The 27,602-nt window shown below is 35.2% G+C and overlaps 1 protein-coding gene across 2 annotated transcripts in view; it reads left to right on the top strand.

Annotated features, from left to right (window-relative positions):
- Positions 1 to 438: 438 nt before the first annotated feature.
- Positions 439 to 27,602, top strand: part of SPTA1 (spectrin alpha, erythrocytic 1) — a 185,993-nt gene continuing 158,829 nt past the window's right edge. For both annotated transcript variants that reach the window (XM_036015014.1, XM_036015013.1), the window contains exons 1-12: positions 439 to 654; positions 1,807 to 2,046; positions 3,137 to 3,262; positions 4,898 to 5,038; positions 5,860 to 6,006; positions 8,405 to 8,538; positions 9,293 to 9,437; positions 12,893 to 13,047; positions 13,979 to 14,114; positions 14,215 to 14,316; positions 15,990 to 16,127; positions 16,758 to 16,868. In XM_036015014.1, the coding sequence (XP_035870907.1) occupies positions 652 to 654; positions 1,807 to 2,046; positions 3,137 to 3,262; positions 4,898 to 5,038; positions 5,860 to 6,006; positions 8,405 to 8,538; positions 9,293 to 9,437; positions 12,893 to 13,047; positions 13,979 to 14,114; positions 14,215 to 14,316; positions 15,990 to 16,127; positions 16,758 to 16,868 (1,578 nt within the window). In that variant the 5' untranslated portion in view covers positions 439 to 651. The remainder of the gene's footprint in view (positions 655 to 1,806; positions 2,047 to 3,136; positions 3,263 to 4,897; positions 5,039 to 5,859; positions 6,007 to 8,404; positions 8,539 to 9,292; positions 9,438 to 12,892; positions 13,048 to 13,978; positions 14,115 to 14,214; positions 14,317 to 15,989; positions 16,128 to 16,757; positions 16,869 to 27,602) is intronic.

The raw sequence follows: 27,602 nt of genomic DNA, 5'->3' as shown, positions 1-27,602 counted from the left end.
GAATTAGAATTATCTTGTTGACATCAGGGATGTTAAAAATCTGCCCTGTGGTTTGTATGAAGTTGTTGAGTTGTATTTCCTAGCGATATACTGAAACAAGAACTTATGTATGCACTAAATTCTTGTAATTCTGCACAGAGTCTGAAAAATGGGGAACACAATATTTTTAATTTATGACTTTCATACAAAAATTTGAAACTAATAAAAGAAACAAAACACAACATAATGCAGCCTCTTTATCTTATAGCTATAACTTTTTTCTTTCTAATTTTCATCTAAAAAGAACTTTTCATTTTTTATAAAGTGCTACTGAGAAACTTTAAGAGCCATAATTCCTCAAAACAGCTGAGTCACTCAGCATCTGTGAACGTTTGCAACTGCCTCAGCTGAATCTGTCTCCTGAAGATAATGTAGGTTATAGCTGGTGGGATACTGAGTCCAAGCAAGAGGCTTTTCTTCCTCCCTCTGCCACATATGTAACATTTCTCTAGTCATTCTCTGAATTAGACTAGACAATTCCACTTGAATTCTCTTTCCCTCTCTCTCCATCTCTCTCTGTCTCTCTCCATCTCTCTCGTCTTTCTCTCTCTGATACATTTTATTTTCCCAGGTTTTAAACTTTTAGGAAAACTGGAACACCTTCCAAAGGAAATGGTGAGTACAGTTTGTCCCTAGTATAATTAGAAAAGCTACCTCCTTCGAACATTCTGTACTATCTTTGACAGGAAGAATAAGAACTGTTTTTTTACTCTTATTAAGTAGAGAAGTTAAATTTTAATTCTCACTTTTGTGAATGTCTCACTTTAAACAATGACCTTGAACTTGTGACTATACAGCACTAAAATCCATTATGAGCTATTTACATGGGTTTCCAGAGAATGACTAAGTAATGTGGAATAAAATGATGCACAATAATGATTTGAGTTTCCATAGAATGATTTAATTCTATAGCCAAACTAGTAAAAGCCACTAAGAATAGTAATTGTATTCAGAAAGAAAGAGAAAGAAGGAAGTTTTGAACTTTGTATTGAGTGCTCTGGTTCAGATAAGAGGGGAAACTGTGCCTTTATCCAGATGAATTAAGATGGACTCTGTGGACACTTTGCAGGATACTGTCACAAATGAGATTCCACTACAGAAAGAAAATATTTTATGTTGTTTGAAAGTACACTGTTTTATGTTTTAAAAGACAACTAAGATATTAAAAATGTGAAATTTGTGATAATTGGGTAGAAGAGAGGCTGAACTGGTTTGTGGTACTTATGAATTAGGCAAATAGGAGTAAAAAATATATGGGCTACATTTTTCAAGTAAGAAGCAGAAATATATATTTTTTCAAATATATATTTATTGATTTTTTGTATTTTTCAACATTTTAAAACTTTTTGTGTGTATCATTAGTGAATTTAATTGCAAGCTATTTTTACATCATTCATTAAATTGAGTTCAAAATGATTAGCACTTGTCAACGTTATTAACCTTTGAAAGCAGTAAAATTACATTTTTATCCATCTGAAACTGTGATTTTACTAATTTAAACATAACTTGTATTATTAGTCCAAATTCTATTTGGACTTAATAAATTCTGGCATAAGTTTATCTGAAAAGCCAGAAAGTGTTCAGGCTGATCAAGAATTATTAGCCTAGTGGTGCATATAAATGTACCCAGCCCTTCTAACAAGTTTTATGGGATTAAAAATACCTGAACATAAGTCCAACAAGAGTAAATACCTTGGGACACATAAAAGGGACAGCATACTAGAAATTTGAGAGCCAGAAATGGATACAAGCTATTTTAACTTGCAGGCTATGGACAGCAGTGGGCCAAAGGTGCTAGAAACAGCAGAAGAGATCCAGGAGAGGCGTCAGGAGGTGTTGACTCGGTATCAGAGGTTCAAGAAGTTGGTTGCTGAGAAGGGCCAGAAACTTGAAGAGTCCTATCACTACCAGGTTTTCAGAAGGGATGCAGATGACCTGGAGAAATGGATTTTGGAGAAACTCAAGATTGCAGGAGATAAGAGCTATGAAGATCCAACTAACATACAGGTCACTCAATTCCACTAACTTCCCCAGAACAGAGCAAATGATCTCTAAAAAGGGAAATATTCTTGTAATGTAAATGTGTATATGGTTAACTGTAGGAGGAGGATGTAATAGAAAGATAGACTATCTGTTAGGGACAGTAATTTTGCCCTTAAGTAGTCTATACCTTCAAATTAAAGTATGGGCTACTCAAGCTTCAGTGCCTCATTTACAAAGGAAAATCATTCTAAATAACATTCTATAAATATATTATTCAGCTGATGTTAAAATATGGACAAAGTAGTGACCAAGAATTTATTCATGTGACTTGAATATTTTGTGACATTAAGGATGGAACTGAGGTGAAGAGACATCAACACTTCGGAAACAATTGATTTCCACTCTCCTCAGAAAGACATGAGTTAACCTGGGTTTTTCCTAGTTTTCTGCAAATGGTTATTCATATCTCTAGTTAAGTCCAAATTAACTAGACTGAGATCCCAGGGGTAGAAGTTTAGGAAGGTTCTTACTCTTATATATGTTATAACATATAGCATAATCATGATCAGAAGAGTTACATGCCTAAAAGGGACAATAATTATTATTAATTATTTAATTTATAAATGAAATGTATTAATTTATACATGACAACAATAATATAATTTGATATGTATAATTTATGAAAAAGGCATTATTGTAAGTTATCTTCCTCATCGTTCTCTACTGCACTTAGTTTTTGTTTTCTAAAAAGGAATTTTTTTCTGAAGAGGAAAAACGGTGTTGCACTCTTTTATTTCCCCAGAAAACAATTGAGATTTTAAAATAATAAGGTATTGCATTGCATGGAAATTTCACCCCCCAAAAAAGTACATGAATAAAACCTTTCTCTATGATCACTGACTTTGAACCTGGGACCCTTTAAAAATCTGTGTGCTACCTAGAGTGACCATTTCTTTTAGGATGCAACCATTCCAGCTATGATTATAGGTGATCGCTCACTCTGAGATGAGCAACAAATAGTTCTGACTGAAAGTAAGAAGAGAACAAAGAGACCTCTTTATGGTTCATGTAGAGTAGGCTTCATTAGCTATAAACTCTGATTTCTAAACTTTAGGGAAAATACCAAAAGCATGAATCCTTTGAAGCAGAGATACAAGCAAAATCAAGGGTCATTCCTGAGCTGGAAGAAATCAGGAAGGTCCGATTTGCTGAGGGACATTTTGCCCATGAGGACACCAAGGTAAATATGTGGTGAAGCTCTCAAAAATAAGTTTCTAATTGTTGATTACTTTATCAGGGCTTTAAATGATTAAACTGAATATAAACTTTGATGTAGTTGGTTTGGAATTAGTGCTCTTGCTTCTTATCTTCTGTAAGGATGGAGTAAGAAAAATTATGGGATGTCCTTGTGTTCCTTGAAGCATGGAGAAGAGTTATGATACAAAAGCTGTTATTTTTGGCATCATATTCTTCCTTATGCCACTGCAGAATAAATTAACCCAAGATCAAGCCCACTTCAATCTGGTTCTACATTACTCAGATGAATTGACTTTCCCAAATGTCCTAATTATTTCTTCAGACTTCAGAGTCTTTGTCACCTAAACTTTGCAAAAAAATGATGCTCTCCATTTGAAATCTTTTTTGAAATATCCTTTTATCTATAATCCCTCTTTCTCTTCCTAGTCCACATGCTATGACTAACTATTATAAATCTTCAAACCCTCCTAATCACTTTGAGAAACTCTTAAAATCCCTTTTCTTCAGAAAATCCCCCTTGGAAATTGAAGGCCACTACCACCTTGGAACCCGCTAATAACATATCAGATCTTTTCTGATTTAATCTGTGAGCTCTTCCAACATATTTTTGTTAATATAATCAACTCAGGATCTTTTTATATATGTTTTTTACTGTTTATGCATTTTTTAAACTGCTAAAATATTTGTATCACATATTTAAAAATTAGGGCTGGTCTTCCTATATTTAGCAAAATCTCCCTTATGTTACTTGTCAACAAAATATAGTCAGGAAACACAGACTTTAACCAGAATAGAACCCTGTTGAAATAGAAATCTGTAACCATAAAATCTTAAATGTTATTTATTGATGTAAAATATAAATCATTTCTGCATTACTCACAGTTTTGTTTGCTATCAAGTTACCACATCAATAAAAATATTTGAGAAATGTTTAAAACATCTTATCTACCAAAATCACTAGGGTTTTGTCAGATTATATCATGAAGCATTTAGAGATAAATGTGGTCTACATACTATCTTGAACAGTGGAGTAGTTAGTTGTAAGACACATGATTCTTGAAGATATGACATAGAGGAGAACTTCAATTTTATGAGATATGTGTTATAGATTCTTCCAGTTAATCTTACATCAAAGATCTCAACTCTATGGTCTCAAATTTTCTTATTTCCTTGGTGTTATTGATTTTATTTTTGTAAGCCAGGAAGATATTTTTTTTGGCAAACAGTTCATTCTAAGTTTCTTATGTGACTTTGCACTGATTAGAAAACGCTCTGCCTATTATCTACCTGTTAAAATTTTGTTTCTCATGGTCCAGTTCAAGTAAGCACTCTTCAGTGAATTTCTGCTCCATCCTGTCTTAGTGTTTGTAATCCCTTTATCCTCTAAAACATAAAAGAATATCTCAAAGAAACTGTCTTATGGGAGATAATATCTGATTTAATTTAATATTTACTCCCACACACATCCCATTTTCTCTCTTAAATATTTATTGAGCAATTAATGCACAAGTGAATGGGAAGAAATATTTTTACCTAGGTCCTTCCCTGCACAAATGTCTGAGTCTGTGCCTACTCCACGGCCTCTGAAACTTAGAAGATTTTCCTTTCTTCCCCAAAGGTCCATCTGGAGGAATTACGCCGTCTGTGGGACCTGCTGATAGAGCTGACTCACGAGAAGGGCACACTCCTTCTCCAGGCCCTGAAGCTCCAGCAGTACTTGCAGGAGTGTGCTGACATCTTGGAGTGGATTGGAGATAAGGTATAAAACTAAACAGGTGCATTTAGGGCTTCCCACTTCTCTATCCCAGGTATCTAAACCAATTTAATATAAGCTATTAATTAAAAATAAAGTCAAGGTGTCTGTTTCTGGATTTTGTTCCTTGAAAGATGGATACATTTTGGCAAAGATTTAGAGGTATTCAGGATGTTTTTAACATTGTAGGGGAAGGATAAATCTAAATTATGACTCTGAATATGAAGAAGGAAAGACTTATACAAAAACTGTGCATTGAAGACAATCTAGACTTGTTCCCCTTTCACCTTCCGTGATATTTCACCCCCTTTTCTAGATTTTCCTTCTTACTGTAGGTCTAGGTTGACAGTATTTCCAGTTCTTTCCCTACCCCCTTGTCTATCAGTGCTTATAACTATGAAGTTTTCTTTTTTATAAATACTTAAAGGTTAATACTATAGTTAGAACTAAAGGTTTATACAAACAATGCTTAGCACAATGACTTTGTAAATATTTGTTATGTTGAATTTAGTAGAAACAAGATGAATTTATTTTTGTGCTCCATATTTATGTTTTATGTTCCAAGACATAAAAGGTGCTTCCAGAGGCTCTAACAATACCTGTGATACCTCTGAACAATCACCCCAAAGAGCACTGTCCCTTGGGTCATGGTGACACTTTAGGAAATATACTTCTGCTTCTGGCTTTTTCTAGAAGTGGTTCTCCCAGGCTCCACCTGTATCTTTTTTTTGAGTTATCCTAAGAAGGCAGGAAGGGATTTGAAGCCTTTTACCTGTAGGAATTCCTAAATCTTTTTGGTGATTCAATAGAGTTTTCTGTGTCTACAGGAAGCCATAGTAACATCAGTAGAACTGGGTGAGGATTGGGAACGCACAGAGGTACTGCATAAGAAATTTGAAGAGTTCCAAGTGGACCTGGCAGCTCGAAAGGGGAGAGTGGATGGAGTGAACCAATATGCTAATAAATGTGCTGAGGTAAGGTAGAGAGCAAAACTCAATTCAGGAATAGGGTTCTGATCTTAAAGAAGAATTTTTGGCCATTAATAGGTGGGACATGAGGTATATAGGGCATTCTGAGGAAACAGAAGGATGCATGTCCTTAGAGTAATGTGCTCAAATCAATTTCTTCCCCTATGTGGATCCATCCTTTGCTAGTCCTTGGGAATGGAAATGTGAGTGTGTGAGTATATAGAGAAATGAAATATACAATGAGATAGCTCCTTCACTGTGCAGTACACAAATTACTCTTATTTATGCAGCACTTGTTCTTTATGAAGAAGAATTACAATAAAGCAACAAAGAATATAAAGTAATGGTGGGCTACTATATGTATGTGTGCATATATATATATGATGCACTCACTATAGATGATTTTTATGCTGGGGTGGAGAGAAAGGAGGCAAATTTTACTTCAGTTGCTCAAGGAAATACTTAAATGAGTTTTCAATATCTGAGCAGACACATACTCAGTATAAATATAAAAAAAGCCCTATTATACACAATAAGTAGATAAATAAATAGCCTTATTTGTTTTATGTGTTGCCATATATAATGCACACCCATATTTTTGGCCTCAACTTTCAAGCAAATAATCTTGTTTCAAATTTTTAATTCAATTATTTATTTATTTATATTTAGATACTTATTTTTTTATTATAAATGAATTTTAGCATTTATTTTTGAACATGTTATGGTACAAGAAATTTTATGTAGCAAATAATTACAAAACACAAGATCAGAAACAAGGTCTTTCAGGTACTACCATGTAAAATGCACATCCTTATATTTCCCTAAAATATTTGGGCAAAAAGGTACACAATACATATGGCAAAATACAGGTATATATAAGAGAACTAGGAAGCCAGTCTGATTTTATGTATATAAAAGAAACTAGACACTCTAATAATTAGCTCTTATGCTTTTACATTTATGGTTTCATTATCACTGGAGTTTTATCACGGAAACTATTTTTCTGAGTTAATAGAACCAAAATTTCAGGATGTGTAAGTAGTGGTATGGGGAAAATAACCTGTTTCTCATTTTGTTTCTTCAGGCTACATATCCAACACTTCCTAAATTTTCTATGTTCACCATCCTTCTCTTGTAGAAATTTTTATCTATTGCCATCACAAACTCCAACAAAACGTAAAGCAACAAACATCTTATTTTTTAGATTCAATAACTCAGATTCACTGATTCATGATTCAGCAATTTAGCTGTTCATCTGGGCAGTTTTTGTGATCTCATCTGGTATTTTTAAGTTGCTGTAGTTATTTGGTGGTTCAGTTAAAGTGGAGGATCTAAAATGGTCTTGTTCCCATGTCTGGGACCTCAGCAAGAATAATGAAGGCTTTCTTCATATGATCTGCTATTTCATTATGCTATGCTTTTTTGTGTGTCAGTGTTCCAACAAGGTGAGAACAAAAGCTAAAATGCCTCTTGAGGTCTAAGTCCTGAAGCTAACAGAATACCATTTCTGCCATATTCTATTATTAAGCAAGTCACAGACCAACTCAGATCTAAAGCATGAGCAAATAGGGTCTGTGTCTTGAAAGGAGGATCTCATGGCAAAATAACATGGATACTTTTTCTTCATCTACCATAATAAGGATTAATCCAATACAGAGTTTATTCCTTGCTCTTTTGAAGTGGGGCCCAAACAGCTACGATACAAAGAGTCATACACTCAGACACAAGAATGTAGAAAATTTTGTCTGGAGAAGAGTTGGAATGAAAAAGGAAATTGGAAGAAACAGGGAGATGAGGACTAGGGAGGTGGCCATATGGAAACTACTCAAAATTTTCAAGTATCAAAATAGGCAGGTGCTGCTAAATTAATGTAGTGTTCATAAATCTCATTGCTTCAGATAGTTTGCAAACATGTATGAACTTTTCTGTAAAACTAAATGTGCATGCATTTATGTATAATTCTGAATAGAAGAAAATTTCTGTCATTTGATTTTTAAAGGTGTTAAGATAGATCCCAAAAGTTTTAAGAACTACAGAATTAGTTTTAAAATATTGTTATACTTCACAAAGGGAATATTTTTCTTTTTCTTTGTTTCCAGGATTTTCAGTGTATAGTTAGCAGGCATTGACAAGGTGGAGCTCTGAAAATAAAATCACAGTTGGCCAACTTGTGATGTTTTGCTCACGGCAGTCATGCTAGACAAAATCTGGCAGGTTGGATTTCTAGATTTTGGTGATGTAGATTAGATTAGAGCTAGGTAGCATGACTAACATAAATTTCAGTATCTTGCCATATAGTTATTCTTCACTTCCGACAAAGTATGAACCAGTGTGAAATGAGAGGTGTCTAAATAATGGAAAAATCTCACCTTTGCATAACTCTAGCATTTGTTTCCTGTCAAAGGAAAACCATCCTGAGCTGCCTTTGATTAAGTTAAAGCAGGAAGAGGTAAATGCTGCCTGGGAACGTCTCCATGGTCTGGCTCTCCAGCGACGAAAAACACTGTCCAATGCTGCAGACCTCCAGCGATTCAAAAGGTAGAAGTGACCAGAGGGGAGAGGGGAAGGAATTTCAGGGGAAAGGGGAAGGGTTTACAGGAACAAATATAAAGGACGCATGGACAAAAACTAGGGGAGGGGGATGGGAGGGAGGTTGGGAGGGCTGGGGGGGTGGGCTGAGATGGGAGTAAAAGACAGAAAACTATACTTGAACAACAATTAAAATAAAAAAAAGAATAAAAAAGAATAATCAGTATGAACACACACACACACACACACACACACACACACACCAAAAGGTACAAGTCTGGGCACTGAGTTATAGGAAACTGTAAGAGCATAATTTTCTGTCTACTGTTAGCAATTAGTAGCCAATATCTCAAAGAAAACCATAGGCTTGCCATTAAGGCAAGGCAAAATGTAACCCACTCTATAGCCAATTTTGTGGTGGCTAGAGTCCAAAGCAAAAGTAATGGAAACTCTGGAAAGGCAAGAAGAGCAGATTAAGACTTGGATGAGGGTGGAAGGTAGACTTGGGAAGAATAAAGACATTCATGAAGTGCTGACCCAAACATGGGAAGTATAACTGGAGACTCAATTATCAGGAAGCCCAGCTCTACATGTGAATGGAAACTATGAAAAGCAAGAAATCTTTGCAATACTTTTTTGCTAGGATGTAGGAAATAGGGTAATTTGCAACTGGGTAAACTAGATTGAACCTTTCTGTGTGACTCCTTTTGCCCTTGAATATCTGCTATGTTCTCTTATTGGAGCTCATGTGGATGTCTGGCAGGGATGTGACTGAAGCCATTCAGTGGATCAAGGAGAAGGAGCCTCAACTCACCTCTGAGGACTATGGCAAAGACCTTGTTAGCTCTGAGGCACTGTTTCACAGTCACAAGGGACTTGAGCGAAATCTTGCTGTCATGGATGATAAGGTAAGACATTGATGGAGGAATGATTGGTCTCTTGAACTAGAAGAGATATTTAGTGGCCACCTTACCTTTAAAGGACACAGTATATTTTCTCTTTCAATGAAATAGAAATTTTGTGGTCCTTGAATATACTTCTTCATTCTAGTTCATAACTTTCATTTGAATACTAGGTACACTTTATTTTCTAAAATTATTTTTTAAAAATATATAAAACTTACATTGCTTTAATATATGTAATATATACTATATAAGATATATATTATACATATTACATATAATATGCATGTATATTATATAATATGTACATGCATATAATATATAATATATGTGCACACACATATGCACACATGTATGGATATACGGCACACACCATATACATATATGTGTATATAATATAGACATATATGTTTATACATATAATATATAATGTGTAATATAACATATATAATATATAAAGCACACATATAAACACACATGTGTTTTATAGAAACACACACATATATGTATATATTATATATGCATATATATTATATACATGTGTATACATATGTGTGTGTGTTTTATATGTTATGTGCCATTGAATTGGCTCTAACTCCTGAACATCCTGTAAATGAGTATTGTCCACAACATCCTATCCTAAATATCTCTGCTCAGCTCATATAGACTCATGCATATGGCTTTTTAGTGGAGTCAATCCATTTATTAAATATATTATTTTATTGTTTTTCAATTATAGTTATCTGCATTTACCCCTCACCACTCCCCCCACCCAATCCATTCCATACTATTTTTGTTCTTCCTCTTTTGCTGTTACCTTCCATTTGCCTAGCATTACTGTATTTTCTAAAGAATCCTGCCTTCTAATATCATGTCCAAAGTAGGACATCTTCAGTTGAGTCATTTTTGTCCAGTGGTGTTTAAAGCTTAATTTGCCTACTTATTCATCTTTCTAGCATCCCAGGGTATTTGTAGAGCTCTCCTCCAATGCCATATTTTAAATGAATCAAATTTTCCTTATAAGCCTTCTTTAATATCCAGCTTTTACATCTACACATAGTAATTGGGAATATGAGAGGTGTGGGTGATTTTAGACCTGGTCTCTAGTAACACATCTTTGTTTTTGGTAATCTTATTGAATTTTTTCATTGCTACCCTCCTGAGTATCAGCCTTATCTTAATTTCTTGTTTGCAGTCTCCATTTGAATTGATGACTGAATGAAGATAAGCAAAATCTTACAATTTCAATGTCTTCATTGTCTATGTTAAAGTTGTGTATTTATGCTGTAGTCATGATTTTTTCCTTGTCCAATTCACACACAGTTTCACTTTCACACCTTCTTCATTCACTTTCACCAAAAGTTTTTTCAAATCATTGCCACTTTCCATAAATTAGAGGATGCTATCTTCATATCTTAATATTGATATTCTACCAACTTTCACTCTTGCTTACTCTGAATCCAGCCCTGTTTTTCATATATCTTCTGATCACAGGTTAAACAAATAGGGAGAGAAAATTCACCCTTGTTTGACATCTTTTCTCATAAGTAATCATTCTGACTTTTCATATTCTGTCCTGTCAGTTGCTTTCTGTCCATAATACAGGTTATGCATCAAGACAGTGATGTGCTGAGGCATATCCATTTCTTTCAGAGCAACACATAGCTTCTAATAATCCACACAGTCAATGAAAATAAAATATTTTTTGCATGCTGGATTGATTTGATTTGATTTTTTAATTTATTTTTTAAAATTACTTTATTGGTGAGGGACAAATACCATATGATCTCACCTTTAACTGGAACAAAATCAAACAAAATATAACCAGAGACATTGAAATTAAAATAAAATAATTTTTTAAAATTATATTTTGTTATTTAAAAAAACATGTTACAACCAAGAATATTTGCTTAATTTCACTCAATACCCTGTGGTCCGAGTCTTTTCTTTCATCTAGCCATACTTTTTTTTTGTTGCAGCTGAATACTGTTTCTTTTTGTCCATCACTCAGTAGATAAGGAAAAAAATCTATTTTACCCTTTTTGTAATAAATGCAAAGACACCGGAAGCACATTACTAAATCTACCTTTGGATTCTCTTTTAAAAAATGGAAAACCTCAGCTCCAACACTATGAGAGTAGACATAGGCGTGCTAGATTTTGGAGCACACCTGTAGTCTTCAGTGATTCCCATCTTTACTTCCTTTCCTTGTGACTTTAACCATAACTTAAACCCTTACTCTCAAGTGTCTACAGCAGAGTCAGCTTGCAGAAAGATCCACACTTGCTCTATTTTAGTAATAGATCTGTCCTTGGGTATCATTTCCAGAAAATATTCCATCATTCTTCTTTTTTTATTCCTGTTAATTTTGTTTTTGATATTTTTATAATAATGAATAATAATATTTCATGTTTGGTGAAAAATGAACCAGTGATTTTTAACTTTTTTCATCTCATGGCACACACTAATTATTAAAATTCTGTAGCACAACAAAAATTATGCTTTTTGATGATCTGACAAAAATAGGTATAATTTTAATTGATTTATAAAAATAATAATAGTAATTATGCACCCTTTTTTCTCTACAGTGACTTTTTTAAAAATCAGGTTTCTGTATTTGTATATAAGGATTTCTGTTACCAAGGATTAACTAATCAGACACAATTTTATTATGTGATGTGATCAGGAAGATGCAATTCAATTGTATGACCTATGTATTATGGTGTAATATAGGGCATTCACACTAAACAGCTATTGTGTATGCTGTTTTCATTTTTTTATTTGACAATCTAAAACAAAAGAGGTCAATGCCCCTGACTAAATAGTCAACTATTGTATGTTTTAAAAATTCTTGTGGTATACTGGTTGAAAAATCACTGCCTTAGACAATACTTGATTTTAATTAGGTTTAACTACAGGACTAATAGTAACATGGAGAAATTCATCACATCCACAGTTCTTGCCTGATAACCCTGCTTCTCAGGAATTGTGCTGAAACTGAACTAAAATTATTGGCATTTATTGTCCTCTTAAGCAGAAGTGTCTTTCTGCTTCCCACCATAATAATTATGGAAACAATACAGAGGTTGCTGAAGGACAAACTTAAGTCCAAATCTTGTTTCTGACACTTACTAGCTCAGCGATCTGGAGCAAATAAAATACTAATCTCAGTTTTCACATAAAAGGCTACTAGGAATAGTTTTTAATTTATTTTATTATTAAAGACTAAAACTGGAGAAATGCATGTGAAATATTTTACACAGTGAGAGACAAGAAGTGCTCAGCAAATTATTATTAACATAGTGCATGAATATATTAATATAAATATATCAATAAATATGTATTAATAAATTATTATTATTTATATGGTTGGGGTTTTCTTTTGCTTCACTCCAATAGAACTTTGCCAGGAGAAATCAGAGTGCTTGGATTTCCCATTTGATTTCTTTTTCATCTTAAAGGTTAAGGAGTTATATGCCAAAGCAGACAAGCTGAAGCTTTCCCACCCTTCAGATGCACCTCAGATCCAGCAGATGAAAGAGGATCTAGTCTCTAACTGGGAGCACATTCGTGCCTTGGCTACCAGAAGATATGCAAAGCTGCAGGCTTCTTTTTGGTGAAGAATCCCTTCTCTCTATTATTCTATTTATCTACAGGATCCAGGCATAATACTTAAAGCAGAAATAAAAGCATGAATGTGGTAAAACAATGACTAATCCAGATCTCCTGCCTGCTCAGTAGAGACCAAAAAAGTTTTAATTTGCCAAGGAAAGTCTTTTGTAAGCTGTTATAATACTTAGCATGTCACCTCTGCTCATCTGTGCACCTTTTGTCTACTTCTGTTTGTTCAGTTGTAAGATGCTATGAAATGGCCCGGGGAGCTAGGCCATTTCAAGCAGCTAAAGAAATGTCAAAATCCTGTCTCTAACCAAAGAACACAAAGAAATTTCCAATCTAAATAGCATAAAAATAAATCTAGATTTATTTCCTGAGTATGGGTTGGCTTGTCATAAACTGACATCATTTCAGTAATTAATTTTATGGTTAGTCATTAAATCACCAGAAACTACTATGTCAAAATTAATGGTGAAGATCTAACTTTTTAAATAGTATTGTTGGTTTTTGTTTTTATTAATAGGTTAAGGATGAACTAAGTTACATAAGAACTCCTTACCCTAACTGTAGTCCCCACTTCTCACAAGGTACTTTCTATCATTTATATATTATGTGCTTATTTATTACCCTCATTGGGAGAGCTTTACTTTAAGAATCCCTGGGGTTGACATGACTTTATGGTGTTTGATATGTGATGCCTACATGCCTCATCACAAAATGATATATCTACATAAGAAATACACAACCTAGAATAAAGGACTTTCAAAGCTGCACAATAAAAGGAACCGGAAGTACATGTGGGGGAAGAAGGGGTAGAATCAGGGCAAGAAGCATGTTGTACCTTTAACTCAACCCAACCCTAACTGTTCATCTTTCAAAGTCAATTTACATCTGTTTTCTCCTTCCTGGCCTTTACCTTGCCTTTCCCACAGGTACCAGCGTTTCTTATCTGACTATGATGAACTCTCAGGCTGGATGAAGGAGAAGACTGCTCTGATCAATGCTGATGAGCTGCCCACAGATGTGGCTGGTGGGGAAGCCCTCCTGGACAGGCATCAGCAGCATAAGGTAAAAAAGAAAAGTTCTCACCAATATGAAAAAAAAGAGGTGCCAAAAATGCCAGAATGTTTCTTGCTGCATGTTAAGACATTTTGTCTTGTGACCACAGCATGAGATTGACTCTTACGATGACCGATTTCAATCTGCTGATGAGACTGGTCAAGCCCTGCTGGATGTCAGACATGAAGCCTCTGATGAAATTTGGGAAAAGGTAATCAGTTTAAAAGAATTTTTGAAATTTTGATCACAGTTAGCCCTCACTTAATCTCATAATACAATAATCTCTGAGTGGGAAGAGAATAGACATCATATAAAGATATTAGTAATGTGAACTCAACTTAAACACGGCTTCCTTAACATTGTTTTAGCTACACTGAGTAATTGAAATTCTCAGGACACGATGTGTGCTTTGTTACCTATGAATTTTTATTTCATCAACCTATATAATTTCATCAACATACATTCTACTGAATATGAAACCTCCATACCGTTTTCCCTTGTCACATATAATCTGTTTCATTACTTTCCCATGCTCATCTCTAGACTGTGAATTCTATGAGGATTGACCTCATTTATCCTTGGGTTCCCTAAGGTGACCAGCACAGGGCTTTTTCTTTTCTCCTCCATACAATCTCAAATCAAACTGATTCTCCTCTTTCTGTGTTTTTAAAATTCACATTAAATAACAGAAGCTGAGATTGGGTGACTCAGTTAGTTGGAGTGTTATCCTATACACCAAAAAGGCTGTGGGTTCAATTCCTGTTCAGGACACATATCTAGGTTGCAGGTTCAATCCCCGTTAGAGGTGTGTATGGGAGGGAACTGATCAATGTTTCTCTCTCACATTAATCTCTCTCTCTTCCCCTCACTCTAAAATTAATTAAAAACACCATATCCTTGTGTAAACACTAAAAACTTAAATAACTAGGAATCTTTGAATATTCAGAATTCCATTAATTAAAGAGTCAGGTTTGCCATCATTCTAACTTCCTGGATCACAGGGGCTCATCTTAACTCTCTGACTCTTGGGAGGGATTTTGCTCCAGTCAAAAAATTAAAGGAACTATTGGGGTAATAATTAAGATACAATTCACAGGCTTCTTTGCCTCCAGTGTTATGTAATTGATGAGGGTAAAATAACCATAATTTGAATTTCCCCAGTACTTTATGGAAACATTATAATATGGATTTTATTATTAACAATTTTTTTGCCAAAGGACTAATAGGACCCTAAGTTCTTAAAAACCTACATATTATCCTGGAATTCTAAGAAGTTTTGCTGCTTTTTTGGTGGAGTTTATGTAGAAGTTGTAATAAGCTAGAATTTCTTGGGTAAATGGTTGGGCAAAAACAGGCTTTTTATAGGTTTGATAATGACACTTTTCTCTTTTCTTGATGGATCTTATTCACTTTCAGAATAGAACACAAACTTCTGAGTTTAATAATTTAAGTGCTCTGTGAATTTGAAATTTATCAAATGTCTAATTTTTTAAGGCATGTCACTTTTTTGGAGCATTTTATGTAATATAATAATTATTTGGAGTAATTACTTATTTGTGGCATTATGTCCTCCTATAATTCTGATGCTCCCCATCAATTTTGAAATATCTGTTTGGTGTATATACTTGCCACAATTCTACTCTTTGTTCTTTTCATCAAAATTAATGTTTTTGTTAATTTATACATATTAAATGTACTGTACTTTTTTATTGCATTTATCCTATTTTTCTTATTCTATGGTTGTTTTCTTAGATGTTGAAGCCTAAATAGAAAAGCCCATTTCCTATTCATTTTTGTATCCTTTGAAAGGCCTTGCACTTATTAAATGCTTGGCAATGTAGAATAAGATAAACTTGTTAAAAATATATATCTTCCTTTCCAAAGATGGAAATACTTGCCAACAACTGGGATGCCCTCCTGAAACTGTGGGACAAGCGTCAACATCAATATGAGCAGTGCTTGGACTTGCACCTATTCTACCGTGACAGTGAGCAAGTGGACAGTTGGATGAGTAGACAAGAGGTAACAGGAAGTGTTCAGCAAGTGTCTAGAACTATTTCTCCACCCCTCATTTACCACCATTATTATTATCAACACTCTCACAACCACTTCTGTGGTCCTAAGCTTGTTCTAGGAACTGAAGAGTGAACTACGAAGAAAGATAAACCCTTTCTATAAGAATCTTACTATTACCTCATGGACAAATATATGAAAAGATACCTAAACATAGTATAGAGAGTCTTTAACCTCTAATGAACATAAGGAAAATTAATATCAAATTGCAAAGGGGTTAAAAAGAGAAAGTTGTATCAGTCAGGCAGGGTTAACCAGAGATTTTCTAGAAGATATGAGTGGTCCTCTTGAGGCAGCTTTGAGAACTCAGAATGCTGCCTACATTGGTTGGCCAAATTCTATGTGAATAGACCTAGACACAAAGGTAGTAAAGTTGTATGCAAGGGTTAGGAGGACAGTCTGAAGCTGCTGCTATTTGAGGTTAGTCCCTGTCTAATATACTTTTTGTATTAATTATCACTTTTTCTCCAACTCCATCACCTCCTTCCTTAACTAGTCCTTGTTTCAAAGGGATATTCCAGAGGATTTTTTTTTTAACTAATGAGGCAAAGCTGATGTGTGTTTTTCTGTCTTCTACAGGACTTCCTGGAAAATGAGGACCTGGGAAACTCCCTAGGTAGTGTAGAAACCCTTCTTCAGAAGCATGATGACTTTGAAGAAGCTTTCACTGCCCAGCAGGAAAAGATCACAGTAAGAAATGAGTCCTTGTTTGGGCCTTGGCTTCATCTTTGTATATATCATATTATCCAACACTTACCCTTGTAACTATTGGACATAACATAGGGATTATTATAATTTTTGGGCTGCATGGTTTATTCTTTTTTTATTATTGTTCAAGTACAGTATTCTCATTTTTCTCCCCACCCCTCTCCCCCACCCCAGAGCCATCCCCACCTCCCACCTTCGATCCTATCCCCCTTTAGCTTTGTCCATGTGTCCTTTATATATGTTCTCTGAAGACCTTTCTCCCCTTTTCCCCCATTAATCTCCTCCTTCTGCCTACTGTGAGTGTATTCTTTATTTCAATGTCTCTGGTTATATTTCCTTGCTTATTTGTTTTGTAGATTAGTTCTAGGAAGTATTCTTAAGAGAAAACATTCAGAAAAATAACATACTAATTTCTACCAATATGTTTTTTATTCCACAAAGAATATTTTTATCCTATTCCCCTTGGCTTTGTCCATATGTCCTTTATACATTTTCCTTGACAGCCCTTCCCTTTTAACTCCATTATCCCCCCTACCCCCACATATCTCCCCTCTGGTTACTGTCAGTTTTCTTAATTTCAATGTCTCTGGTTATATTTTGCTTGCTCGTTTGTTTTGTTGATTAGATTCCACTTAAAGGTGAGATCATATGGTATTTGTCTTTCACTGCCATGCTTATTTCACTTAGCATAATGCTCTCCAGATCCATTCATGCTGTTGCAAAGGGTAGAATGTCCTTCTTTCTTTCTGCTGTGTAGTATTCCACTATGTAAATGTATCACAGTTTTTTGATCCATTCATTTACTGATGAATACTTAGGTTGTTTCCAGCACTTGGCTATTGTAAATTGTACTGCTATGAACAATGGAGTGCACAGGTTCTTTGGAATTGGTGTTTCAGGATTATCAGGGTATAATCCCAAAAGTGGAATTGCTGAGTCAAAAGGCAGTTTCAATCTATGAAGAATACATGGGAAAACCAAAGGTGGGTATGGTCAAAGGTGGAAGTGGGGATGGCTGGGGTGAGGGGGAATGCTTGGGGGGGAAATTGAGACAACTGTACTTGAACAACAATGGAAAATGTTTAAAAAAGGCAGTTCTGGTTTTTGTTTTCTGAGAAAATTTCATACTGTTTTCCACAGTGACTGTACCAGTCTGCATTCCCACCAAGCATGTACTAGGGTTCCCTTTTCTCCACAACCTTGCCAGCAATTGTTTGTTGATTTGTTTATGATAGCTATTTTAACCAATGTGAAGTAGTATCACATTGTGGTTTAATGTGCATCTGTCTGATTGCTAGCGATGCTGAGCATCCTTTCATATGTCATTGGGCCCTCTGTATGTCCTCCTGGGAGAAGTGTCTTTTCAAGTCCTTTGCCCATTCTTTAATTGGGTTGTTTGTCTTCTTGGAGTGGAGTCATGTGCATTCTTTATATATTTTGGAGAACAAACCCCTGTCTGAAGTATCACTTGTAAGTATATTTCCCAGATGGTTAGTTTCCATTTCATTTTGCTGATGTTGTCTTTAGCTATGCAGAAACTTTTTATTTTGATGAAGTCCCATTTGTTTATCCTTTTATTCATGTCCCTAACACTAGGGGACATATTGATGAAAATATTGCTCTGTGAAATATCTGAGATTTCCCTGCCTAGTTCTGCTCTAGGACTCTAATGGTGTCATGACTTATATTTAAATATTTTATTCATCTTGAGTTTATTTTTGTATATGGTGTAAGTTGGTGGGCTGGGGTGTAGACAATTATACTTCAACAACAATAAAAGAAGAGAGAGAAAACATAATCAGAATTGAATTTGTAAAATGAATGTAAGATGAGCAGGTGGGCTGATTTATAAAATTTTAACCCCATAACCTGGTTTGTAATGAAAATGTTATAATCAGCTGAAAAAAAAGAATATTTAGAATTCTTTTTCAAGATTTAGTGACTTTTTTTTGGTAAAGTAAATGATTGTTTTTTATTCTGTATAAACAGAAACTATCTGATCCATGTTTGGTGTAGTATTGTTACTTAAAAGTTTGAAAAGTACTATTTTTAAGGTTTTTCCTTTCTAGTAATATCTGTAGTTTGCTCTAAGAATAACTAAGTAATATTTATTATGTTCCATTATAAGCATATCTTCATCTCTGTTCCACAATTAATGCATATATATGCACACACACACATATATGTACACATATATATGTATAGCCAGCCTTAAGATATTGTATAATATCCAGCAGAGCCCAGAGAAATGTAAGAAAAAAGTGATTAGTTCAATATGTTGCATGTTTTTGGCTCTCTCCTAGGATGGTACTGGTTTATTTTTTTTCATAAATTACTTCATTGTTGTTTAATTACAGTTGTCTGCATTTTCTCCCCACCACTCCATGTCCCCAACCAAACTCACCTCCCTTCCTTGCTTCCACTGTCCCCCTTGGTTTTGTCTATGTGTCCTTTATAGTGGTTTCTGAAAACCTTCTCCCCATAGTCCCCTCCCACTCCCCTCTGGCTGTTGTTAGATTGTTCTTAATTTCAATGTTTCTTGTTTTATTTTGTTTGCTTTTTTTCTTGTGTTGATTATGTTCCAGTTAAAGGTGAGATCATATGGTATTTGTTCCTTACCAGGTGGACTTATTTCACTTAGCATAATGCTCTCCAGTTCCATAGGATGGTACTGGTTTAAACCCACACACAGGCAAATGTGAAATCATCATTGCAACAACAAAAATAACCAAATTCTAAGTCTTCTCTATCAATCTTCAGCTACATATTTTTTGTTTGTTTCCATTGGTAAGAGCTAATGGTGTAAAATAATGTTATTGCTTATGAAATGCTGTCATTTATTTTAGATCATTTTATTAATCTCAATTAGTTAATCCATCTTCAGCTTTAGAGATTTGGAGGATCCATAATTATATGAATATGAGTAAAAATTTACCTCTACAGACATATGAGCAACTAGCTGGTGACAGTTGATCTTGGGCCTTTGGACCCAAGATCCTGGACCTTTGCTGACCTGCCTCAGACTTGATACTGGTAACAGCTATCTACAGTTTACAGTGTGCCCCCTTCCACATGCATTAAGGACCAGCACAGGCAACTTCCAACCACAGATCACTTTGTAGTTCCAAACAGGTACTGATCTGCACTGAAGTCCCTCCAAAGAAGACACAGAACTACCACATTTAGTAGCCAGCTTAATATCACAACAAAGCACCACCCAATTAGCTGCACAAGTGGCACACAACAAGGAGGTCTTTACAGGCACAAAATTCCACTGGGGCAAATCTCACCCCCTAAGATCAGCCCCTGAACAGAAGCTACTATTCTGTGGTCATGACCACTTCTAAAAGCCAGGCAGTCTGAGGCCCATTCCAAACCAATGACATGCTGCCTGCAATTGAGGGTCAACTAGAACAAAAGGGTATGAAAACCCACACAAGGAACAATCCTGGAGCACCTGGCTCAGGTGATCAGAGAGACTGCATCACTAGGCTCCAAAGAACACCAAATGCATAAGGTCACCCAGCTAAGAATGAGAGATATAACATATCTGTCTAATACATAGAAACAAACACATAGAGGAGCTAAAATGGGGAAATAAAGAAATATGTCCCAAATGAAAAAACAGAAAATATCTCCAGAAAAGGAACTAAATAAAATGGAAGCAAACAATCTACTATATATGGAGTTCAAAACACTGGTTATAAGAGTGTTCAAGGAACTTAGGGGAAAAAATAGAATGATTCAATGAAAAATTCAGCAAAGAGATAGTAAACATAAAAAAGGATATATCAAACATAACCATAAGAAAGAAACAGTCAGGAATAAAGAATACAATAACTGAAATGGAGAATACTCTAGAAGGAATACACAAAAGACTAGATGAAACAGAGCAGTGAATCAATAATTTGGAGCACAAGGTAACAAAAATGACCTAATCAGAATAGCAAAAAGAAAAAGATAAAAGGATGCAAAGAAATGAGGATTGTTTAAAAGACTTTAAAAAATCAAACACAACAATATAGCCATAGCCATACTTTGCCATAGCCATACCAGAATAAAAGAGATAGAGCAAGGGACTGAGAATATGTTTGAAAAAATAATTACTGATTTTTTTTAGTCTGGTGAAAGAAAAACATATACAAATCCAGGAAGCATAGAGAATTTCCAAGAAGATGAACCCAGAGTGGCCCATATCAAGACACTTCATAATTAAAATGGCAAATATTAAAAACATAGAGAATCTTGAAAGTAACAAGAAACAGATAGTTACCTACAAAGAAGATCTCATAAGACTGTCAGCTGATTTCTCAACAGAAACTTTTCAGGCCAAAAAAAATAGGTAAAAAATATACAAAGTGGTGAAATCCAAGAACTTACAACCTAGGCCATGTTACCAAGCAAGGCTATTATTTAAAATTTAAAAAAGAAATAAAGACCTTCCCAGGAAGAAAAACCTAAAGGAGTTTATCACCACTGAACCAGTATTACAAGAAATGTTAAAGAAAATTCTAGAAGAAAATAGAAGAAGAAGGAGTAGAAGGAGCAGGAGAAAGAGAAAAGGAATATGAATATGAATAATAAAATGACAATAAGTAATATCTATCAATTGTCAATCCAAATGTAAATAGATTAAATACTTGAATCAAAACATATAGATCAACTAAATGCAGTAGAAAGAAAGAAAGAGCTCCTACCTTTTGCAACAGTGTGGATGGAAGTGGAGAGCATTATGCTAAGTGAAATAAGCCAGGCAGTGAAAGACAAATACCATATGATCTCACCTTTAAGTGGAACCTAATCAACAAAACAAACAAGCAAGCAAAGTATAACCAGAAACATTGAAATTGAAAACAGCCTGACAGTAGCCAGAGGGGAGGTGGGAGGGTATAATGGGAGAAAGGAAGGGAAGGCTCCAGGTATATCTATAAAGGACACATGGACAACCAAGGGAAGTGGAATCATGGGAGGGAAGTGGGAATGGCTGGTGGGGGGATTTGAGGGGGGGGGGGAAATGCAGACACTTGTACTTGAACAACCATAAAAGAAAAAAAAGAAAACAATATCCATATGTGTGCTTCTAGAAGAAAACCACAACGACTGATGTCAGAGAAATAAGACATGAGAAGTGCCCTTAGTCTTCCCCCTGGAAATTTCAACAATCTGAACAACTATAATTTAAACAGAGATTCCCTGTTTGACACACAAACATGTCTGAGATATTTGTGCACAGAAACTTCCAGAGGTGGGCAAGTGGGAGTACACCAGGTAGGTGGGAAGGGAGAAGGCCAAGATGGTGCCAGGGACACAGTCTAGATATTGCAGCTCAGAGCTCACTGTGGGTCTCAGCCAAGTGAGGAGAGGAATCAGATTGCTGCTGGCAATCTCTTTATCCAGGAAGAGCATAATGACATAACTAGCATTCCCAAGGGAATGGTCAGTATGCAGTGTAGCTAACCCCAGGGACCTGGACAGGAATGAAATACAGAGCCGTGGCCATAGTTGTCTGGCAATTGCCATTACCAGAGGGAAAAGCAAAGCCACAGAGCCTGGCCAACTCACTTCACCCTCCCAGAGCTACCATCTGATCCCAGAAAAATCTGTACCAGTGAGTGTCCGGTTATACATTATCTGCTAACTTGAGAACTAGAACTACAGAATTTTTCCTCTAAGGAAAAATTGCACTCTCTGACTAATCCCACAGAAAGATGGAGATATAGAGTAGGGGTTGCTGAGGTCTGCCAGTCACCATTATTGGGAGAACAAAGCCACAAAGGCATTGGCCAACCTCCTAAAGCTTGCTGCATTTCCACTCATCACAGCAGCACTACCAGCAGCAAATAGCAGCAGGGACAGCACTGGGGGTTTATTGTTTTGGAACCCAATCAAGTACCATATTCCCCTGCTGGGTTGGTGCCCTGAGGCAAAGGAGACCTGATCATAGAGAAGATGTACACCCTCCCACAGAACAAAGAATATCTTCCACTACTGCACAGAATTATGAAAAACCAGAGTAGTGTAAGAGAAACAAAAACTACTTGTGCTTCAGCCCCACCTACTAGAAAAGAGTAGAAAGACTTCTTATAAATCTACTAGAAAAGTGCTATTTATACAGAAATGTGTAGACAGAGAAGAAATCCATCAACTCCAAGGCTGAACAAGGTAATGAAGGAGCTCAGAAAGAAAATTAAAAATCTCCAGGAAATAAACTGAAATATATGGAAATGTGTGACTTAAATGAAAGCAAATTCAAAGTCATAGTTCTGAAGAAAAATTAACAAGATTCAAGAACACACAGATAAATAGTTTAATAAAGTCAAATATAAAATCAATGAACAAAGCTAGTACTTTGCCTAAAAGATTGGAACTCAAAAAATAGAAATTTTTGAGATAAAGAACCTAATAAAAGAGATAAATAATGAACTAAGGAGCTTAAGAAATAGAGCTGAGCAGATGGAGGAAAGAATTCATAATATTGAAGGTAGACATCCAGAAATGCTGCAGATGAAGGAATAAAGAAACATTGGCATAAAAACTAATAAAAGAACTCTATGAGAACTGACTCCCTCAGAAAGAATAATGTAAGAATAATAGACACCAGAAAAAGTAGCAACAAAGAAGGGAACAGAAAGTCTATTCAAACAAATAGTAGATGAAAACTTTCCAAATCGATGGAAAGAGCTAGATCCTCAAATCAAAGAAACAAACAGACCACCTAATTATCTCAATTGAAAAAGACCTTCTACAAGGCACATTGTATTAAAACAGCAGAAAATTAATGATGAAAAAAGAAGCAGCCAAGGAAAAGAAGACCTTAATGTATAAAGAAAATCCTATTAGATTATCATTAGATTTCTCAGCAGAAACCCTGGAACTTAGGGTAGAGTGGAATCAAATATCAAACTACCGAAAGACAGAAATTACCAGCCCAAAACAATATATTTAGAAATGTTATCCTTTAGATATAGAGGAGAAATAAAGAGTTTTCCAGATACACAGAAGCTTAGGGTATTCAACAACAGAAGACCTCCATTTCAGGAAATACTCAAGGATGTTATTCTACCTGAAACAAAGAAAAAAAGGACACAAACTGTAAGATCACCTTTTAAGCAGGCTATTACAACCCTTTTTTAGAAGAGAATACTATACACATAATTATCACATAAGGGTTGAAAGAGGTTAAAACATTTAAAAAAAAGAGAAAGGAAGGATACAACTGCTACTGAAATTTGGAAATGAACTCACAGCATATATAGAGATGATTCATGACAATAAAAATGTAAAGGGAAGAATATAAAGGTATGAATTTCCAATGGTTTTGAAGATAAGATTCATTTAGAAGAAAAAAGTCTACTGAATATTGGAAACATTCTTTTTTAAATTTTATTATTTTTTTCAATTATTGTTCAGGTACAGTTATTTCCATTTTCTCTCCACCACTTTGCCCTGCCCCACCCACCACCAACACACATCCTCAATCTTTCCCCTCTTTGGCTTTGTCCATGGGTCCTTTATACATGCTCCTTCATGACCCTTCCACTTCTTTCCCTTGTTATCCCCCTAACCCTACCCATCTTATCACTGTCATTTTGTTCTTTATTTCAGTATCTGAGGTTATATTTTGCTTCCTTGCTTGTTTTGTGGATTAGGTTCCACTTAAAGGTGAGATCATATGATATTTTTCTTTCACCGCCTGGCTTATTTCATTTACATAATGCTCTCTGTTCCATCCATGCAGTCAAGAAAGGCAAGATCTCCTTCAATGTTTTAACTGTGCAGTATTCCATTGTGTAAATGTACCATGGTTTTTGATCCACCCCATTACTCATTCACTGATGGGCATTTAGGTTGCTTCCAACATTTGGCTGTTGTATACTGTACTACTATAAACATTGGGGTGTATAAGTTCTTTTGAATTGGTGTTTAAGGATTCTTAAGGTATAATCCTGGAAGTGGAATTGTCATGTCAAAAGGCAGTTTCATTTTTAGTTTTTTGAGGAAATTCCATACCACTGTTTTCCATAGTGCTATACCAGTCTGCATTCCCACCAACAGTACACTAGGGTTCCCTTTTCTCCACAACCTCTCCAACACATGTTGTTTGTTGATTTGTTTATGATTGCCTTCTGACTGGTGTGAAGTGGTATCTCCTTGTGGTTTTAATTTGCATCTCTCTGATGACTAGTGATGCTAAGCATCCTTTCATATAACTCTGGGCCCTCTGTATGTCCTCTTTTGGAGAAGTGTCTGTTCAGGTCCATTTCATCTTTTTTGTTTATTTCATCATTTGTCTTCCTGGAGTGGAATTGTGTGAGCTCTTTACGTATTTTGAAGATCAAACCTTTATCCACAATAACATTGGCAAACATATTTTCCCATACAGTTGGTTCCCGTTGTATTTTGCTGATGTTTTCTTTAGCTGTGCAGAAGTTGTTTTTTTTTTTTTTATGAAGTCTCATTTGTTTATTCTTTCCTTTATGTCCCTTGTTCAAGGGGACAGATTGGTGAAAATATTGCTTCATGAGATATCTGAGATTTTCCTCCCTATGTTCTTCTCTAGGAATTTTAATGGTATCACAATTTACATTTAAGTGTTTTTTTATGTCTAATTTTTATTCTGAAATGTAAAGCTTTTCTCAATTAAAGTGCAGTTGAAATACAATATTGTAGTAGTTTCAGGTATAGAACATGGTGAAATTTAACATTTATATACCTTAAAAAGTGACCACCACAAGAAGTCCACTATCCATCTGTCACCATACAAAGTTATTGTGATATTGATATTAATAATCCTTATGTTGTATTTTACATTCCCATGACTTATTTACAAGTTTGTACCTTCTAATCCCCTTAGCATTTTTGCCCACCACCCAACCCTCTGGCAATTATCAGTTTTTCTATATCTATGGGTCAGTTTGTCCTGTTTATTCGTTTTAGTTTTTTAGATTCCACCCCTAAGTGAAATGATACAGTATTTGTCTTTCTCTGACTTAATTGCACTTAGCATAATACTCTATAGGTCAATCCATGTTGTTGCAATGGCAAAATCCATTTCTTATTATGACTATGTAACATTCCAGTGTATTGTGTGCATGTGCATACACACATCCACTTCTTTATCCATTCATCTAGTGATGAATGCCGGGGTTGCTTCAATAACTTGGCTACTGTAAATAATACTGCAGTAAACAGAGGTCCATGTATTTTTTGGATTGTTCCACTTCTGGGGGCTTATCTGAAGAAAACAATTGCTGGGTCCTTCTTTGTCTCTTGTTTTAGAGCCTTTGTTTTAAAGTCTTTTTGATATAAGTATTGCTACTCCAGCTTCTCTCTCTTTTTAATTTCCTTTTAAGTGAAATATCTTTTCCATTAATTTATTTCCAGTCTCTGTGTGTCTTTCAATCTGGAGTCTCATGTAGGCAGTATATGTAGGGACGTTTTTTAAACCATTTAGTCATCCTGTTTTTGCGATGGAGCACTTAGTTAACTTCAACTGAAGTAATTATTGATAGGTATGTGCTTATTGCCATTTTAATTGTTTTCATACTACATTTATAAGTGGTTGGTCTACTATCTTTACTATATGTTTGCCTTTGCCAGAACATATTTTTTCATCTTATTTCTAGTTTTGGCCTTTTCCAATTAAAGAATTCCCTTTAACATTTCTTGTAATGCCGGTTTAGTGGTCATGAACTCCTTTAACTTTTGCTTGTCTGAGGAAATCTTGATCACTCCTTCTAATCTGAATGATAACCTTGCCGAGTAAATTATTCTTGGTTGTAGGTTTTTTCTTTCATTATATTGAATATATCATGCCACTCCTGTCTGACCCGCAAAGTTTCCGTTGAAAAGTCAGCTGACATTCTTATGGGAATACCCTTGTACGTAACTAGTTGTTTTTCTCTTGCTGCTTCTAATATTCTCTCTTTATCTAACTTTCAACAACTTAATTATAATGTGTCTTGGTGTGGGTCTCTTTGCGTTCATCTTGTTTGGGATTCTCTGTGCTTCCTGGACTTGGATAACTGTTTCTTTTGCTAAGTTAGGAAAGTTTTCAGCCATTATTTCCTCAAATAGGTTTTCTGTCTATTTCTCTCTCTCTTTTCCTTCTGGGACCCCTATGATTTGAGTGTTAGTGTGCTTGATGTTGTCCCATAGATCTCTTATGCTATCTCCATTCTTTTTAATTCTTTTTTCTTTTTGATCTTCCAGTTGAGTGACTTCCACTATCCTGTTTTCCTGATTGCTGATTCATTCTTCTGTGTCATCAGATCTGCTGTTGATTCCCTGCAGTGATTTTTTTTTTTCATTTCAATTGTTACGTTCTTCAGTTCTGTTATATCCTTTCTTAGAATTTTTAGGTCTTTGTTTGACATGCTGAAGTTCTCACTGGGTTTCTTTGCTTGTCTGCACAGTTGAAAGAACATCTTCATGATTGTTATTTTGAATTCTTCATCTAGTAGACAGCTGACCTCAGTTTCATGTAGTTCTTTTTCTGGGGTTTTATTCTGTTTTTGTTGTTGTTGTTGTTGTTGTTTGTTTGGAACATATTCTTTTCTATCTCCATTTTGCCTGTTTGTTTTTATGTATTGTATTAGGTAGTTAAGCTAAATCTCTTGGTCTTGAAAAAGTGGCCTTAGTTTCCCATGGGGCCCTAATTTCAATGTCTCCCTTGTTACCAGAGCCAGGTGGCCTAGAGGGGGGACTAGTATAGCC

Source organism: Phyllostomus discolor, chromosome 14 (genome assembly GCF_004126475.2).
Source record: "Phyllostomus discolor isolate MPI-MPIP mPhyDis1 chromosome 14, mPhyDis1.pri.v3, whole genome shotgun sequence".
Taxonomy (NCBI): Eukaryota; Metazoa; Chordata; class Mammalia; order Chiroptera; family Phyllostomidae; genus Phyllostomus; species Phyllostomus discolor.
Note: the sequence above shows the minus strand (reverse complement) of the source record. Positions and strands in the feature narration are given on the sequence as shown.